The sequence below is a fragment of the Hypanus sabinus genome, chromosome 12, assembly GCF_030144855.1.
Source record: "Hypanus sabinus isolate sHypSab1 chromosome 12, sHypSab1.hap1, whole genome shotgun sequence".
Classification (NCBI taxonomy): Eukaryota; Metazoa; Chordata; class Chondrichthyes; order Myliobatiformes; family Dasyatidae; genus Hypanus; species Hypanus sabinus.
The window spans coordinates 11,547,581-11,566,698 of NC_082717.1; the positions used below are offsets into that span (position 1 = coordinate 11,547,581).

The 19,118-nt window shown below is 41.6% G+C and overlaps 1 protein-coding gene across 1 annotated transcript in view; it reads right to left on the reverse strand.

Moving 5' to 3' along the window:
- vta1 (vesicle (multivesicular body) trafficking 1) overlaps positions 1–19,118 on the reverse strand; it is a 306,723-nt gene that overhangs the window by 146,997 nt on the left and 140,608 nt on the right. The window contains exon 3 of the mRNA XM_059985541.1: positions 6,537–6,664. Coding sequence (XP_059841524.1) covers positions 6,537–6,664 — 128 coding nt within the window. The remainder of the gene's footprint in view (positions 1–6,536; positions 6,665–19,118) is intronic.

A 19,118-nucleotide genomic window follows, 5' to 3' on the forward strand; every position in this document is an offset into this window, starting at 1 on the left:
GAAATTTGTTAACTTAGCATCAGCAGCACCATGCAATACATGATAATATAGAAAGAAAAAAATAAAGTAAATCAATTACAGTAAGTACATGTGTGTGTGCATGTAAATGTATGTATGCGTGTACATATATATATATAGATTAAAATAGTACAAAACAAAATAATATACTTAAAAAGTGAAGTAGCGTTTATTGGTTCAATGTCCGTTTAGGAATAGGATGTCAAAGGAGAAGAAGCAATTCCCGAATTGCTGAGTGTGTACCTTCAGACTTCTGTATCTCTTTCTTACGGTAACAATGAGAAAAGGAAAAGGGCATGTCCTGGGTAATGGGGATGTCGCATTTCTGAGACACTGCCCCTTGAAGATGTCTTGGATACCATAGAGGAGTTGGCGAACCTTACGATTTTCTGTAGCTTCTTTCGGTCCTCTGCAGGAGCCCCCCTCCATACCAGACAGTGAGGCACCCTGTCAGAATACTCTCCAGGGTATATCTATAGAGGTTCTCGAGTATTTTAGGTAACAAACCAAATCTCCTCAAACTCCTAATGAATTATGGCCGCTGATTGTTTTTATTTATGTATGCCGTATTATATGTTATATATAATTCTATACACTAAGTGATCACTTCATTAGGTACCTCCTGTACAAATAAAGTGGCCACTGAGCGTATGCTTGTGGTCTTCTGTTGCTGTAGCCCATCCACTTCGAGGTCCACGCGTGTTGTGCCTGCAGAAATGTTCTTCTACACATCACTGTTGTAACAAATTGCTATCTGAGTTACTGTCACTTTCCTGTCAGTTTGAAGCTGTTTGGCCATTTTCTTCTGACCTCTCTCATTAACAAGGCATTTTCTCCCATAGAACTGGCACCAACTGGGTATTTTCTGTTTTCGCACCATAGGGAGTGGGGAAGGGGAGATGCCCATCAAGGGCACTTTCAAGAATCTGTCATTAAAGAACCTCACCATCCAGGGCATACTCTCTTCTCATTACTATCATCAGGAAGGAGATACAGAAGCCTGAAGACACTCACAGAATAATTTAGGATCAGAATTCTGCATGGTCATTGAACCCATGAATATGATCTCATTATTCCTCTTGTGCACTATTTTCTTATTTTTGTTAGTCTTTATATATTACACTACACTCCTGCAAAAAAAAACACCATTCATGACACGTCAGTGATAATAAACCTGATTCTGAAACCTCAGGCACGACTGACGGGAGAGGGAGAGGGAGAGGGAGAGGGAGAGGGAGAGGGAGAGGGAGAGGGAGAGGGAGAGGGAGAGGGAGAGGGAGAGGGAGAGGGAGAGGGAGAGGGAGAGGGAGAGGGAGAGGGAGAGGGAGAGGGAGAGAGAGAGAGAGAGAGAGAGAGAGAGAGAATGACAATGGGAAATGCATGGGAATTAATAAATTAGGGAAAACCACAGATAGACTCTATTTATAAATACAAGAATGTCTGCAGATGCTGGAAATCCAAAGCAACACATAAAAAATGCTGGAAGAACTCAGCAGGTCAGGAAAAGAAAAGCCCTGAAGAAGGGTATCGGCCCCACATATTAGCTATTTATTCATTTCCTGACCTCCTGAATTCCTCCAGCATTTTGCGTGTGTTCCAATAGACTCCATTAATAAGGATGTTGCCACAGGTCGCTAAATAAAGGGTCAAAACACTTAGGAAGTGAACATGGTTTTTGACAAGTTTATTTTAGCTTGAGGTTATAACTGTTAACACAAATGAAGATAAATGAGTTGTTCACTAACATGACATGCAAGAAATTATTGAACCAAACTATGAGTATGGGCCTATGAAGTAAAATACAAACCTGGCTAATTATTTGGAAAAAAAGGGCTATTTTTGGCCAGATTGGGTGGCATCTATGGAGGGGGATAAATAATCGAAGTTTTGGGTCAAGACCTTTCATCAGGACTAGAAAGGAAGGGGGCAGAAGCCAGAATAAGAAAGTGGGGGCGAGTGGGAGGAGTACAAGCTGGCAGGTGATAGGGGAGACCAGGTGACGGGCAAATGTGCGTAGGTGGGGGAAGGAGGGTGAAATGAGAAGCTGATAGGTGAGAGGTGAAAAATGTTAAGGGTTGAAGAAAAAGAAATCTGATAGGAGAGGAAAGTGGGCCATGGAAGGAGCAGAGGCACCAGAGAGAGGTGACAGGCAAATGAGGAGAAAAGAAGGGGTAAGAGGGGAGCCAGAATGGGAAATGGGAAAAAGAGAGAAGGGAGTGGGGCAGAAATTACTAGCAGTTGGAGAAATCAAGGTTCATGTTATCAGGTTGAAGGCTACCCAGACAGAATATGACATGATTTTCCTCCAACCCAAGTGTAGCCTTAATGTGGGAGTAATCAGCTATTATATAACTTAGGAGGCCGATATGTTTTAATAGCAGAGAAACCAAAAGCTGCTGCTTTTCAAAGGAACCTAGTGTGTCCTTGAACATTAATCACTGGATGGTAACCTGCAGGCAAAGTAAGCCATTTTTTCAAGAGGATTTGATTACAACAGTAGAGCTATATCCCAGGTCTCCAAAGGAACATCAAAGATAGGATATACAGTACTTACTATAGGAGTCCAGGAGGGTTCACGAGAATTTTAGTTTTTTAATGATATGTACAATACATGACACAGAATATACTAAATCTTTGGAGTCTTTACATTATGGGCAGCAGCAAGTGACATTGATGAAAATAAACTGTGTCTGCTACCAAGCAGAGATGCAGGAAAAGGTATTTTAAACCTTCCAGTTTCAGATGGTGATCTTAAGTTGGTTGACAGATTACCAGTAGTTCAAAAGGCAAGAAATTCAACTGAAAACATCAGTAATAACACTTTTTCTGAGGTAAACTGCGGTAAATTACCATTGCAAACAACAAAGAGGAAAAGGCAAAGCTAACTTGAGGGATGAGCCATGCTGATGCATTGCAAAGCCAAAGCGTCATGTGCTCGAGACAGTGTCGGAGACGGAAGTAGTGTCACTGTCGGAGATGGAGATGGAGCAAATGATTCAGAGAGGAGTTTCAATGCCCATCTACCTAATCTGGGTGCGAGGTTGGATGGCTTTAGGCACCAAGTTACTTTGGAGAGGGCTTCGGGGATTTGGATCAATGGACTCAGTTTGGTTCAGAATGCTGTTGCTTGCTTCTGTCGTTTGCATGGCTTGTGTTTTTTTCTCATTCTCTTTGCACATTGGGTGTTGGTATTTCTTTTTAAAATTGTGTCCTTTCAGGTTTCTTGCTTTGCGGCTGCCTGTAAGCAGACAAATCTCAAAGTTGTATAATTTCTACATACTTTGATAATAAATGTACTTTGAATCCTTTGAGATTCAGATCTGTCACCAGGCAGATTTGGAGACTTGGCACCTCATTTGGATAAATGAAACCTCTAAGCTAACTATTAATTGACAGAGTAACACACACACACACAAAATGCTGGAGGAACTCAGCAGGTCAGGCAGCATCTATGAAAAGGAATAATCAGTTGACATTGTGGGTCAAGACCATTTATTAGGACTGGAAAGGATAGAATAAGAAGTGGGGTTGGGGAGGAATTCTAACTGGCAGTGAGACCAGGTGAGGGGGAAGCTGGGTGGGTGGGGGAAGTGTGGATGATGTGAGAAGCTGAGAGGTGATACGTGGAGGAGAGCTGAACCCATAATGGAACTGGCTGGGCCCACCACTCTCTGCAGCCTGTACATTCGGGTATCCATATGAAGCAGTACTGCAAGCAGTCAGAATGCTTCGGATTACACCATTAGTCCTGCACCATTCTGCTGTTTTGTACTTGTTGTATTTATCCCTGCCTCTTACTTCTTCTCTCCAGTCCCAATGAAAAGTTTTGGCACAAAACTAAATATTTATTCATTTTCATAGATGCTGCCTGACCTGGTGAGTTCTTCCAAAATTTTGTATGTGTTACTCTGGATTTCCAGCATCTGCAGACCCTCTTGTGTCTATCAAACAACTTGCTGGGAAAGGGACGCTCAGTTTTAGAGTTAAGCAAGACAACCATTCACAGTTGATCTAGAATTCTTCTCCAGATATGTTAAGGCGGTATGTAGAGCCAGTGCTACAGTTCAGCATGCAGCACTACAGTTCCATCCAGGCTCGAACCAAGAAGCTCAGAGACCTCGGCCGTGACCCAGCCTTATGCAGCTGGATCCTGGACTTCCTGTCAGATCGCCAGCAGGTTGTAACAGTGGGCTCCCTCACCTCCAACCTTCTGACTATCAATACAGGAGTTCCCCAGGACTGTGTACTGAGTCCCCTCCTTTACTCCCTGTATACCCATGACTGCACTGCCACCCATAGCTCCAATCTGCTAATTAAATTTGCTGACGACACTACACTGATTGGCCTTATCTCAAACAATAATGAGGTGGCCTGCAGGGAAGAAGTCATCTGTCTGACACAGTGGTGTCAAGAAAACCTCTCCCTCAATGTCACAAAAACGAAGGATCTGGCTATAAATTACAGGAGGAATGGAGACAGGCTAACTCCCATTGACATCAATGAATTCTGGGTTTGAGAAGGTAAACAGCTTCAAGTTCCTTGGCATCCACATCACTGAGGACCTCACATGGTCAGTAAACACCGGCTGTGTGGTGAAAAAGGCACAACAGCACGTGTTTCACCTTAGATGGTTGAGGAAGTTTGGTATGGGCCCCCAAATCCTAAGAACTTTCTACAGGGGCACAATTGAGAGCATCCTGACTGGCTGCATCACTGCCTGGTATGGGAACTGTACCTCCCTTAATCACATGACTCTGCAGAGAGGGGTGCGGGCAGCCCAGCTCATCTGTTGTTGTGAACTTCCCATGATTCAGGACATTTACAAAGACAGATGTGTAAAAAAAGGCCTGTAGGATCACTGGGGACCCAAGTCATCCCAACCACAATCTATTCCTGCTACTACCATCAGTACCGCAGCATAAAAGCCAGGACCAACAGGCTCCAGGACAGCTTCTTCTACCAGGCCATCAGACTGCTGAACTCAGGCTGATCTGAGTGTACTCCATATTATATTGACTGTTCTATTTATTACAAATTATTATAAATTACTATGAATGCACATTGCACATTTAGATGGAGGTGTAATGTAAAGATTTTTACTCCTCATCTGTGTGAAGGATGTAAGAAATAAAGTCAATTCAATTCAATTTTCAGATTCAATTTTTATTAATCACAGGAACACTGTAAACAAATCACAGACCATTTATAATAAAACTGAATGCTTTTGTCAACTTTTTCGAACTTCTTCCTTCATTCGCTGATGAAACAGTGGACATAGTGGAAATCTGTTTGAGATGATAGGTCCCGTCAAAAACACAATTAATGCATCCAGCTGTTCTTGGCATCTCAGGTGCTGCTAAATCATCAAGATTTTGGACTTTAACAGTTGAGGTACTGGGATTGAAAGGTTTATCATATGGCAAGCGTTTGATTGTACTGGGCCTATACTTACCGCAATTCAGAAGAATGAGGTAGACCTCATGGAAGCCATTGTATGTCGAAAGTCCTCAATAGAGTGGATGTGGAGAAATAGATGTTTCCTATGGTCGGCGAGTTTGAGACCAGAGGGCACAGCCTCAGGTCAGAGAAATGCCCACTTAAAACAGAGATGAGGAACTTATTTAGCCAGAGAATGGTAAATCTGTGGAATTTGTTACCACAGGCAGCTGTGGAGGCCAAGACATTGGGTATATTTAAGGCAGAGGTTAATAGATTCTTGATTAGTCAGGGCATGAAGGGTTACGGGGAGAAGGCCTGAGATTGGGGCTGAGAGGGAAATGAATCAGCCATGATGAATTGGTGGAGCAGTCTTAATGGGCGACAAGGCCTAACTTTACTCTTAGGTCTTAGGCTCTTATTAGTGGTGAAAGTAATGCTGGATAAAGATTCACTAAATTGTGTCATCATTTGGTATGGAGGGGCCAGGAACAAGATTGGAAAAAGCTGCAGAGTATTGTAAACCCAGCCACTTCCATCATGGACTCTAGCCTCCTCAGCATCAAGAACATCTTCAAAAGGCAATAACTCAAAAAGATGGAATCCATCATTAAGGACCCCCATCATGCAGGGCATACCTTCTTCTCATTGCTACCATCAAGGAGGAGGTACAGGAGCCTGAGGACAAGCATTCATTTCAGGAACAGGTTCTTCCTCTCTGTCATCTGATTTCTGAATGGACAATGAAACCATGAACACCAACAAACTATTTTTTGCACTCTTTTTGCATGTTGGGACAGGAAGAATGGTACTCTCCACTAACGAATGTAGAACAGAGGGTTGCAGGCACAAAATATGGGATAAATATTTCTAAATGAATATCGGAAATTCTTTCCCAAATCAACATATTTCCGAACGTAAAAAAAACAAGAGAGATGGAGCTGCTACAGGAAAATGGCATTTGTAGTGGATCACCCAATATCACATTGAATGGCAGAACATGTATCAACAATCTTTGATCAGTGATTTCATGAACTTTAGACATAATTATTCATCAAAGTGAACACATTTGCAAGACTTACTTGTGAAATCTTTCTGCACGATCCTCTGTATCTGCATACAGGAACATCTTGTAGGCATAATTTTCGATGTGAGCATTGCCCACCACGTCCTGTGTAATTGACTCGTTGTCACCCAACTGTTTCTTCATCTGAACGAGGATTAGAAAAGGGCAGCAGAATTCAATACCAAATATCCTAATTATTTTTAAGAACACAGAACACAACAACACAGTACAGGCCCTTTGGCCCAAATGTTGTGCTGAGCTTTTGCCAATCCAACCCTTCCCACCTACATAGCCCTCCATTTTTCTTTCATCCAAGTGCCCATCTAAGAGCCTCTTAAATGTTCCTAATCTATACCACCATCCCTTGGCAGTGCACCATATACTCAGCAGCTGTAAGATCAGAATTCTATTCACACTACTGTCTGTAAGGAGTTTGTACATTTCACCCGTGACCGTGTGGACTTCCTCTAAGCCAAGAATTCCCAACCTGGGATCCAAAGGACCCTAAGTTAAAGGTAAGGCTCCATCGTATTATTGTCATTAATTAGGTTATTAAGAAGGGAAATGGAATGTTGGCCTTCAATGCTAGAGGGATTGAATTCAAGAGCAGGGAGGTCATGCTATACAACTATACAGGGGACTGGTGAGGCCGCACCTGGAGTACTGTGTGCAGTTCTGGACTCTTTACTTGAGGAAGGATATACTGGCTTTGGAGGCAGTGCAGAGGAGGTTCACCAGGTTGATTCCAGGGATGAAGGGGTTAACCTTTGAGGAGAGACTGAGTTGCCTGGGACTATACCCTCTGGAGTTCAGAAGAATGAGAGGGGATCTTATAGAAACATACAAAATTTTGAAAGGGATAGGTAAGACAGAAGTAGCAAAGTTGTTTCCATTGGTAGGTGAGACTAGAACTAGGGGATATTGCCTCAAGATTCAGGGGAGAAGATCTAGGACAGGGATGAGGAGAAACTGTTTTTCCTAGAGAGTGGTGAATCTGTGGAATTCTCTGCCCAGGGAAGCAGTTGAGGCTTCCTCACTAAATATATTTAAGATAGCGTTAGATAGGTGTTTACATAGTAAGGGAATTAAGGGTTATGGGGGAAATGCAGGTAGATGGAGCTGAGTTTACGGACAGATCAGCCATGATCTTACTGAATGGCGGGGCAGGCTCGATGGGCTGGATAGCCTACTCCTGCTCCTATTTCTTATGTTCTTATATAAAAAAGGCTGGGAACCTCTGCTCTAGGTGCTCCTGTTTCCTCCTACATTCAATGACATTCATTTAGGGTTAGTGAGTTGTAGGCATGTTGTGTTGGCACTGGAAGTACGGCGACTTGTGGGCTGTCCAGCACAATTCTCGCTGATTTGATTTAACACAAATGACGAATATCACTGTGTGTTTAAATGTGACAAATAAGCTAATCTTTTACTTGATTATAGTTGTCCTACTCTTTTAAATTTAAACTCTGTCTACCTCAATGCACTATGTAAAGATAGAATATAGAACAGTACAGCACAGTACAGGCCCTTCATCCCACAATGTTGTGCTGACCCTTAAACCCTGCCTCCCATATAACCCCCACCTTAAATTCCTCCATATGCCTGTTGAGGATACCTGTTGAAGTTCCTGGTAAAACAAACCTGGCAAAAATATGATTTGATCTGTATGGACAGTACAGCTTTTCACTGCACAGTATTAAGCCAATTCCAGTTCACATGTGACAACAATAACCCAATTCCAGTTCCTATTCCAAACGTTCATTCCTGCAACCATTTTAGTGATTAAATCAAAGATTCAGGTTGGACAGTTCACAACCTACAAATCTTATTTTAAAATGTCCTATTCTGAACTCTATTTACTCCAGGGGTTCCTAACACTTTTTATGGACCAAGGTTGGGAACCCTGATTTGCTCTTAGATATTGGTTTGATATCAATTTGTTACTCCTGAAATGAAGCTGTTCTTACTTATGCTGCCTCATTCACTATCCTTCATCATTTTCACTGCATCCCTTCACAGTTTATAAATCTGTTATTTCGTTTTTTTCATGACCATTATTGTTCTTGGCAAATATTTCTACAGAAGTGGTTTGCCATTACCTTCTGGGCAACGTCTTTACAAAACAGGTGACTACAGCCATTATCAATACTCTTCGGAGATTGTCTGCCTGGTGTCAGTGGTCACATAACCAGGACTTGTGATATAAACCAGCTGCTCATATGACCAACCGCCACCTGCTCCCGTGGTTTCCCAGATCGGGGGCTAGTACCCATGATGGAGCTGACTAATTTTACAAGTTTCTGCAACTTACTTGGATCTTGTGCAGTAGCACCACACCCTTCCTGTACCAGACAATGATGTAGCCACTCGGTACATTTGTAGACGTTTTCTAGTGTTTTAGTTGACAAACTATACCTCCTTGAACTAATGAAATATAGCAACTGTCTCGACTTCTTTATAGCTGCATAAATATGTTGGGACCAGGTTAGGTCAGAGATAATTGACACCCAGGAATTTGAAATTGCTCACTCTCTTCATTTCAGATCCTATCCTTCTATGAAGATTGGGTTGTGTTTCCTTGTGTTACCCTACTTGGAAGTCCACAATCAGCTCTTCGATCTTGCTGACATTGAGTGCAAAGCTGTTGCTGTGACACCACTCAACTAACTGGAATAGTAGTAGTAGGCCTCCGTTAGTCTCGATAGACCATGGATTTGCGCGTTGGAAAGTTTCCAGGGTGCAAGCCTGGGCAAGGTTTTTTTTTGTGGAAGACTGGAAGTTGACTAACTCAACTAACGGGAATATCTCACTCCTGTACAACCTCTCATCACCATCTGAAATTCTGCCAACATCTTTATCACTAATAAAAAGAGCACATATACATTCAGTTACTACTATTTTAGTAACATCTAATATTAGTAACATGGTCAAGAGGTTCAGTTGTTGTTCAGACCAAACATCAGAAAGGGGAAGAAATGTGATCTAAATGATTTTGATCATGCAATGATTGCTGGTGCCAGACAGGGTGGTTTGAGTATCTCAGAAGCTGCTGATCTACTGGGATTTTCACACATGGCTCTCTAGAGTTTGCAGAGAATGGTGTGAGAAACAAAAAAAATTCAGTGAGCATGAGTTCTGCAGGTGAAAACATTTCATTAATGCGAGAGGCCAAAGGAGAATGGTTAGACTGGTTCAAGCTGATGGGAAGGTAACAGTAACTCAAATAACCACGTTACAACAGTGGTGCGCAGAGGAGCACCTCTGAATGCACTTGAATCTTGAATTGGATTAACTACAGTAGCAGAAGACTATGAACAAATACTCAGTAGCAACTTTATTATGTACAGAAGGTACCTAATATTATTTCCTTCTCCAGAATATGGCAGTGAACGAGGAGGTCCTTTTTCAACCATGGTGCTGCAATTTGATGGTTACCAATACTGAGACCAACATTTTATTTTAAGTTCCGGATTTTTATTTAATAAATAGAATTTCATTCCCCGTACTGTCACAGGGATTTCATTTCTGGATAAATGTCCCAGACTGTGGTTGTCATCCCAGTAATTTTGCCACTTCAGGATTCTTCACATGGCCTTAATTCAACCACCATCTCCCGTCCATAAGGATGCTGTGATATTAATGGAATTGAACTACCTGATCCAAACGTGGCACTTGCCTCAATATTTTTGAACTGTAAGTTTACTGCCTGAATAGTTTTTTAAAAATTACCAACTCCAGAGAGAACTCATAAAATTCTGGCAATACCTTTCAGCACGTAAACATTACTTGTAAGTATCATCACAATTTCAGTCTGAAAATAACTAAGAATCATGTATTAGATATGGAAATCTGGCACTTATCAGGTGAGAGCTGGAAGACATTTTCCACATGGCTTTAATTTGCCTCATTGTCTGCACGTGTACTCTGTTTGAAGGTAAGATGAACCATTTCTTTGGGAGAATTGAGAATGGAGTAACTTTTTAAATATAAGGGGTCACTCATTTACGACAGAGCAGGCAGAATTTCTTCAGAAGACCAAGTGTCTCTAACAGTCTCTTGCTCAAAAGATAGTAGAAGCTGAATATCTTTAAGGCATATACTTGAGAAGCAAGGGGTGGAATACGTGGGAATGAGATGTTGAGGTTTCAATCAGGTCTACCATGGGATGGCAGAATAGGCTTGACGAGTTGAACATCCGCCTCCAGCTCCAAAACTACATACAGTATTTACAAATCGCAAGTAGTTAACTATGCATGAACTTTATAATAAGAATCAGTGATGTGCAGCTACTGTTCTATCTTAGGCGATCGTATGGAAACCTCACGACAGCGAACTGGAAGGCTCTACAAATGGTCTTCACGACTGCCCAATGCATCACATGCACCAGTCTACCTGCCATCAAAGACATATATACACAAAGGTACTGGAAAAGGGCCAATAACATCAGGAAAAATCCTACCCACTCTGCTCATAGACAGTTTCTCCCACTCCCATCAGGGAGGAGGCTACATAGCATCCACGCTAGGACCACCAGACTCAAAAAGTTATTTTCCTAATGCATTAAGACAGATAGATGCCTCTACCCACTAACCCACCCAAACACACCCTTCATATCACTACTTTATCATTTCCAGTTAGTGTCACCATATGTACAGACACTCTTGCACCTAGTGTCACTTTATGGACATACAAACAGTCTATGTATATAAGCTATTTATGTATTTGTATTTATTGTGTTTTTTATCTTGCTGAGTTTTTTTTTGTGCTGCATTAAATCCAGAGTGAAAATTATTCTGTTCACTTGTGTACTGGAAATGACATTAAATAATCTCATACTACTGTTGCTCTTTATAGCAAATTTAAAAAACAGTTTCCCGTTCTACAGAAATCTCAACTGTAAGAGTTCATTCCTGCAAAGTTAATTCTGTAGTTGTGCATATTCTTACAAAGATCTTCTTTCTAAGCATCACAAGTTTACAGATATATTCCAACAGGGTACAAGTGAACACTTCTTTGACAGATGAACAAGCCCTTCAGTGCAGAAAGAATCAATGCTGTGTACATGGTTTGACATTTTTATAGCATTTGATTACGGAGTTAAATGCAATAACTTCATACAAATCATAATGTGGAGAATCACTGTTCAAGTGTGCCTCGGAGCCAAACTAATCTCAGTCTGTGGGTTGTTAGGTGATGCGAGAGGAGGCATTAAGACAGTATGCCACAATGGACAGGGAGACTAAGACATGAAAGAAAGGATGTACTGCTGAATAACACATACACAAACTGCTGGAAGTATTTAGCAGGTCACACAGCATCTATGAGAGGAATCATGAGTTGATGTGTCAGACCGAGACCCAACATCAGGACTGGAAAGGAAGAAGTCAAAAGAAGAAGCTGGGGGGTAGGGCGTAACATTAATGTTTAATGCCTTTAATTCTAGGAACTGCAACTGGAGCTACTTTGTGTGAACGTCCAGAATAGGAAGACAAAGTGAAGGTGGGGCTGACAAGTGATAGATGAGTCCAGGTGACGGGGAGGGTGGGAGAGGAAAGATGAAATGAGAAGCTGATAGGTGGACGAGGTAAAGGGCTAAAGAAGAAGGAATCTAACAGGACAGTAGAGTGGACCGGCGAGAAATAAAAGGAGATCTAGAAAGAGGTGATGGGAAAGTGAGGAAAAGGGAAGAGGGAATCCAAAAAGGGGAATGGGAAAGGAGAGAAGGGGAAGGGGGGAAAATTACCTCCTAGCTTCACAAGTCTTCCCCCCTCTCCTACCCATCTACCTGCCCCCTTATCTGACTTCACCTATCAGCTTCCAGCCTGCAATCCTTTCCTGCCCCCCTCCACCTTCTTATTCTGACTTCTTTCTTCTTCCTTTCCAGCCCAAAACATCGCCACTTTATTCCTCTCTATACATGCTGCCTGACCTGCTGAATTCCACCGGCACTTTGTGCGTACTGCTTTGGATTTCCAGCATCTGTAGAATCTCTTGTGTTTATGAACTGTTGAAGTTTTATAAGGCAGTGATCAGACCACATTTGCAACACCATGAGAAATTCTGGGCCCTGTATTGGAGGAAAGGTGTGTTGGAGAGAGTCCAGAGGAAAGGTCATAAAAATGATCCCAGGAATGAAAAGCTTAACCCATAAGGTTAACCACTATTTGATGTCCCTGGGCCTGTACTTAAATCATCAGAAGGATAAGGAGGAATCTCACTGAAACCCATTAGATAACAGAAAAGCCTAGATAGATGGATGTGAAGAGAATTAGTAGGAGAGTTCAGGACCCGAGGGTATAGACTCAGAATAAAGGGGTGATCCTTTTAAATTGAGATAAGGAGTAATTTTTTTCAGCAAGAGAATGGTGAATCTGTGAAATTCGTTGCTACAGAAGACCATGCAGGCCAAGATATTGGGATTATTTAAGGCAGAGGTTAACAGGTTCTAGATTGATGAAGGGGATATGTGTTATCAGAATCAGAAACAGGTTTATTATCACTGGCATGAGACGTCAAATTTGATAACTTAGCAGCAGTAGTTCAACGCAATACATAACATAGAAGACAAAAAAAACAAAAGAAAATAACAATAAATAACAGTATATGCATATTGAATAGATTAAAAATCATGCAACAGAAATAATATATATTAAAAATGCAAGGTAGTGTCCAAAGGTTCAATGTCCATTTAGGAATTGGATGGCAGAAAAGAAGCTGTTCCTGAATCGCTGAGTGTGTGTGTGCCTTCAGGCTTCTGTATCTCCTACCTGATGGTAACAATGAGAAAAGGGCATGTCCTGGGTGCTGGAGGTCCTTAATAATGGACGCTGTCTTTCTGAGATACCATTTCTTGAAGATGTCCTGGGTACTTTGTAGGCTAGTATCCAAGATGGAGATGACTAAATTTACGAACTTCTGCAGTTTCTTTCAGTCCTTTGCAGTAGCACCCCCCTCATCATACCAGACAGTGATGCAGCCTGTCAGAATGCTCTTCACGGTACAACTATAAAAGTTTTTGAGTTCAGAAAAATGGGGTTGAAAATAAAACAGCTTTGATTGAATGGTGAAGCCATTTGATAGGCCAAATGGCCAAATTTTTCTCCTATTTCAAGGAGAGGGAAAAAAAAAGTAGTACAGGTTTCTGCTTCTGTGAATTTTCCCGTCACTGTTGATGAAAAGAGAACAAATGTACACTCAGTGATCACTTTATTAACTCCAGTGACCACTGAGTATACATTCGTGGTCTTCTGCTGCTGTAGTCCATCTGCTTCAACATGCTGTGCATTCAGAGATACTCTTCTGCACGCCACTGTTAACCCACGGTTGGTTGTGTCATTGTTAAGCTTGAATTGGTCTTGCTATTCTCCTCTCATCTCTCATTAACAAGGGATTCTCATCCACAGAACTGGATGCATTTTTTACACACCATTCTCTGTAAACTCTAGAGACTGTTGAGCATGAAAATTCCAGGAGATCAGCAGTTTCTGAGATACTCAATGCATTCCATCTGGCATCATCAATCATTCCACAATCAAAGCCACTTAGATCACATTTCTTCCCCATTCTGATGTTTGATAGGAACAACAACTGAATTTCTTGATTATGTCTGCAAGGTTTTATGCATTGAGTTGCTGCCATATGGTTTGCTGATTGGATATTTGCATTAACAAGCAGGTTTAGCTAATAAAGTGCCACTAAGTGTAGACATTATATAGGGACAGTATTGTGTTCAACTGCAAGCTCATTATGAAATTTCATCAGATATCGAGGTCACTGGAAAACATGCAAATAAGATGTTTTTGACACTGTATCCCAATGAAGGCCAACAGCACCTGTGGCTAACCAGATAGCCAGGCAGTTCATGCTTCAGCAGAAATAAAAATATTCAATTGCCAGTCTGTAAAATTAAAACTAAAATGAAAAATCTTCTTGGTTTGGGCAGGTTCCCAACCATAAGCAGCAGGAATTTAAGAACGCTTTCTGCCAAAGGAGGTAAATACTCTAGAAATTAATAAGTTAAACTTGGCACAGAATTTACAAACTTTTCATCAATATTATATAAACTTCACTTTGGTACATCAAAGATTGGTAAAAAAAAATACACAAGCCTCGTACTTGCAAAAGGTACTTCAGAAGGAGGAAATATTATCAAACAGTAAGTATCTCCTTGAAGTGTAATTAAAATTCTACCTGAGAAGCATTTTTCTTCTTCTGTATCTTATGGTCTCATGGTCATTGTTAACAAATTATACCAGTAATTTTCTCCTTGTTCACTTATTTCATTATCTGGCCATCAACCACCCTCCTCCCCACTACTCCCAGGTCCCCTCCCCCCTCCCTTTCTCCTGTGGTCCACTCTCCTCTCCCAATAGATTTTCTTCTCCCGTCCCTCATCTTTCCCACCCACCTGGCTTCACCTATCACCTTTTATCAATTTTACTTCCCCTCCCGCAACCTTTGTATTCTGACATCTTCTCCCTTCCTTTCCAGTCTGAAGAAGGGTCTCAGCCCAAAATGTCGACTGTTCATTTCCAAAGATGCTGTCTGGCCTACTGAGTTTCCCCAGCATTCTGTGTATGTTGCTTTGGACTTCCAGCATCTGCAGACTTTCTTGTGTTTCATATCTTTGCATTCTATGTCTCTCTGTACCCGTTTGTGCCTGAATTGTGGATTAGTACGCAGGTATACATTGGGTAGAGTAATTTTATTTAGAGACGCAGCGCAGAATTGGTACTTCCAGCCCTTCGAGCCATACCGCCAGCAACCCACTGATTTAGCCCTAACCTAACCATGTGACAAGTTACAATGACCAATTAACCTGCTAACCGGTACATCTTTGGACTGTGGGAGGAAACCAGAGCAGCAGGAAGAAACCCACGTATTCCACAGGGAGGATGTACACACGTACAGAGGATGCCAGGATTGAACTCCCAACTCCGACACCCCAAGCTGTAATAGCTCTCCGCTAACCTATATGCTACCAAGGCACCCAGATTTAAAGCAGAGGTTGATAGGTTCTTGATTAGTAAAGTTGTCAAAGGTTATGAGGAAAAGACAGGAGAATGGAATTGAGAGGGAAAATAAGTCTGCAGCAGACTCAATGGGCAAAATGGCCTAATTCTGTTCCTATGCCTTATGGTCTATACCAGGATCAAGCTGTAGAACAGCTGAACTGCCTGTAACATCACCACATCTCAAGCTTGGCACAAGAGAACCACAATAGAGCCTTAATGAAGGTCAGTGGCAAGTGTGACTGGTCTTTATGTCTTATGGACATGAGCAGTCTTTAAATGGCAATTATGAATGTGGTCTGGAATGTGACTGGTGGCCTCACCACCATCTCTCTTTCTCTCTGGACTGCCAAACTTTATGTCACTACACCTTCTGGCCATTACACAGATGAAGTCAGTATATAGACTTTCCAGAATATTCATCCTGATCTTTTACCCATGAATTCAAATACAGGATTCTGAATGAGCTTATGAAAGTGCAGACAGCAGAAGCTGCCAGAGGATGTGGTTGAGGCGGGTGCAATTGCAACATTCAATAGGCATTTGGAGAGTACATGTCAGGGAAGGGCTTATAGAGGGTTATGAGGTGAATGTGGGCAACGGGGACTAGCAGTTGGGCTGAAAGGCCTGTTTCCTTGCTATATTAAGCTATGACTCCTAAATGAGCAATTTGACTTCTAGCACCTGTTCTGCCATGCATTAGATCACGACTGAACCTTTACTTCAGTGCCTCTTTCCTGAATTCACTTTAGGTCTTTTCATTACCTCTTTTAATTTTTGTCTTGTATTTACTTCACAACTTAACTTTACATCCCATTTGGATAGAAAATACCGAAGAAATGCTACCTTCTTTGTGAAGAGATTTTTTTTTATTTTGAAATCTTCAAAAGGCAATGCAAGGTGGCATCCATCACTAAGACCATGAGATGATAAGATATAGGAGCAAAATTAGGCCATTTGGCCCACCGAGTCTGCTCCACCATTTTGCCACCACTGATCCAATTTTTCTCTCAGCCCAATCACCTGCTTTCTCCCCGTATCCCTTCATGCCCAGACCAATCAAGAATCTATCAATCTCTACCTTAAGTATACATACAGACTTGGCCTTGACAGCTGCCTGTGGCAACGAATTCCATAAACTCACCACTCTCTGGCTAAAGATCCCCATCACCCAGGCCATACTCTCTTCTCATCAAGGACTGAAGAAACACACTCAACATTTCATGAACAGCTATCTCCCCTCCACCATCAGATTTTTGAATGGACTATGAAACCATGAACACTACATCAAAACTTTTTGTACGACATATTTAATTTTTTGGAATGTATTTGTTATTGTAACTTACGGTTTTTTATGTATTGCACTGTGTTGCTGATGCAAAACAATATATTTCATGATGTCTGCCAGTGATATTAAACCGACTTCTAACTCTGAATGGTTGACCCTTTATTTTTTTAGTTATTTTGCTGCAATCCCTCTACCACAGGTCCCATATATTCTTTCTCAATGGGGTTTGTTGTTGTTTTGTATGGCAGTTGCTTTTCTCTTCACATTTCTCATTGTTTTTTGTCAAGCCACTCCTCCAGGTCATGGCTGTGTCAATGGACTGCGGCAAAGCCATCTTGGATCTTGGTGAGAGGGCATGTTTGGACAAGGGGGAGGACATCCTGGGTTAGGGAACCTCAGGGCAAGCTGAGGTTTGTCAAGTGCCTCATCGATGTAGGGTTTGCACTGTTTTGGTATGTCAACTTCTGAGTCCATTTGCAGCTGTCCTGTTTTTTTTTCTGGTAGCTGTAGTAAAGCCCGGAAGGAATGAGGTGGGCTCTTCCATCAGATCTCCGCAGGGTGAGGTGGGGGGGGGGGGGGGGGGCGTGTGGGTGTGCCAGAATTTGCTACATTCAGTATGTTTGCTATAGGAGTCAAGGTTTTTCAAGTTGTCGAAAGGTTTTTGGGACTTGAATCAGGCAATTGGAGGAGCATTTTCGAAGACTTTACTAACTGGAATATTGTTGGGCATACTTTGGATATGCTTGTAGAATTTTGATGAAGCTGCTCTTCTACGGATCCCTGGGGTTGCTATTCCACTCACTGTTGGGAGCCAATGGACAGGTGTGGATTTTAGGGCTCCTGAGATTATTCTCATAGAGGTATGGAGCTGTGTACTGATGATGTTGGTGTGAGCTCTTTTCTCCCAGGTGGGTGGGCAATACTCAGCAACTGAGAAACATACTGCTATGCTGACTGGTTAAGCACCCCATTTGGTTCCTGCTACCTTCCTGATTATGGCCACTCTGGATTTTAGTTTCTTTGCAACATTCTGAAGGTGGATCTTGATAGGGTAAACAAGACCTGCACACAATATTCTAAGTGCCATCTCCTCAGGGCCAACTATTTACAGCAAAGACAATCAAACCTAGAGGAGATCAAAGTTCTTATTGACAGTGTTTTGCTGGTTGTTAAAATGAATACCTTTATACTATATATAAAATTCAGTGTGTACATGTTGTTATTGGGCAAAAAATTGCACAGCATAAGATTTTTATGCACACTGGTCATTACAAATTAGAGGGAACACTGTTGGTGTTCTAATTTGTTCTGTATTTCTTTTAAATACATAATTTGTTATACAGTCAAACTACAGTTTGTCTTTTTTTATACAGTTTTAACAATTTCTATGAAACTGGTGAATTGGGCCAAAATGTACTGGTCACAATGTATCCCAATTAATTGGAATCCTCTGTATTTCCATTAGGATGCCTTACTCTTGCACTCAAATCCTTAGTTTGCAGTAGAGGGCAATGTATCATTGGGTTTTCTATGTTAGCTTACAAAGATTCATGTACAAGAATACCCAGGTCCCCCTGAATACTGATACTTTATAATCACACACCATTTAAAAATATTTTCATGTTCAAGTTTATTGTCATTCAACTGTATACATATATACCACCAAACGAAACAGCATTCCTTTGGCCCAAGGTGCAGGACACAAAACATATATCTCACACACAACACAAATGAATATTACCACAAATAAGCTAATAAATAATAAAATAGTTTCGTGAAGATTGACATTTAGCACAGGGCGCATTTATGACTCAGGTTAAAAAGTAAACAGTATAATACTACTGGCATTTTAACCGTGTATTTTTTCACATTTTTCCAGGTTGAAGACAGGGATTAGCTTTATTTGTCACCTGTGCATTGAAACATACAGTGGAATGCGTTGTTTGTGTCAAATCAAATCAGAAAGGATTGTGCTGGGCAGCCTGCAAGGGTCTCTGCAATTCCAGCGCCAATATAGCAAGTCCACAACTAACTAACCCTAACCTGTGCGTCTTTTTGGAATGTGGGAGGGAATTGGAGTATCCGGGGGAAGCCCACAGAGTCAGGGAGAGAGCACACAAACTCCTCACAGGCCGTGCCGGGATTTGAACCCCTATCCCCATTATTGGCACAGATATAGTATTACTCTAACTGCCACACCGCCGTGTGTATATCCTGTCTACCATGTCCCTACTGAACTCAGTTCTATCCCTTGAAGCAGCATTGAGTCTTGTTCCAAATTTCCTTACCACCCAGTTTA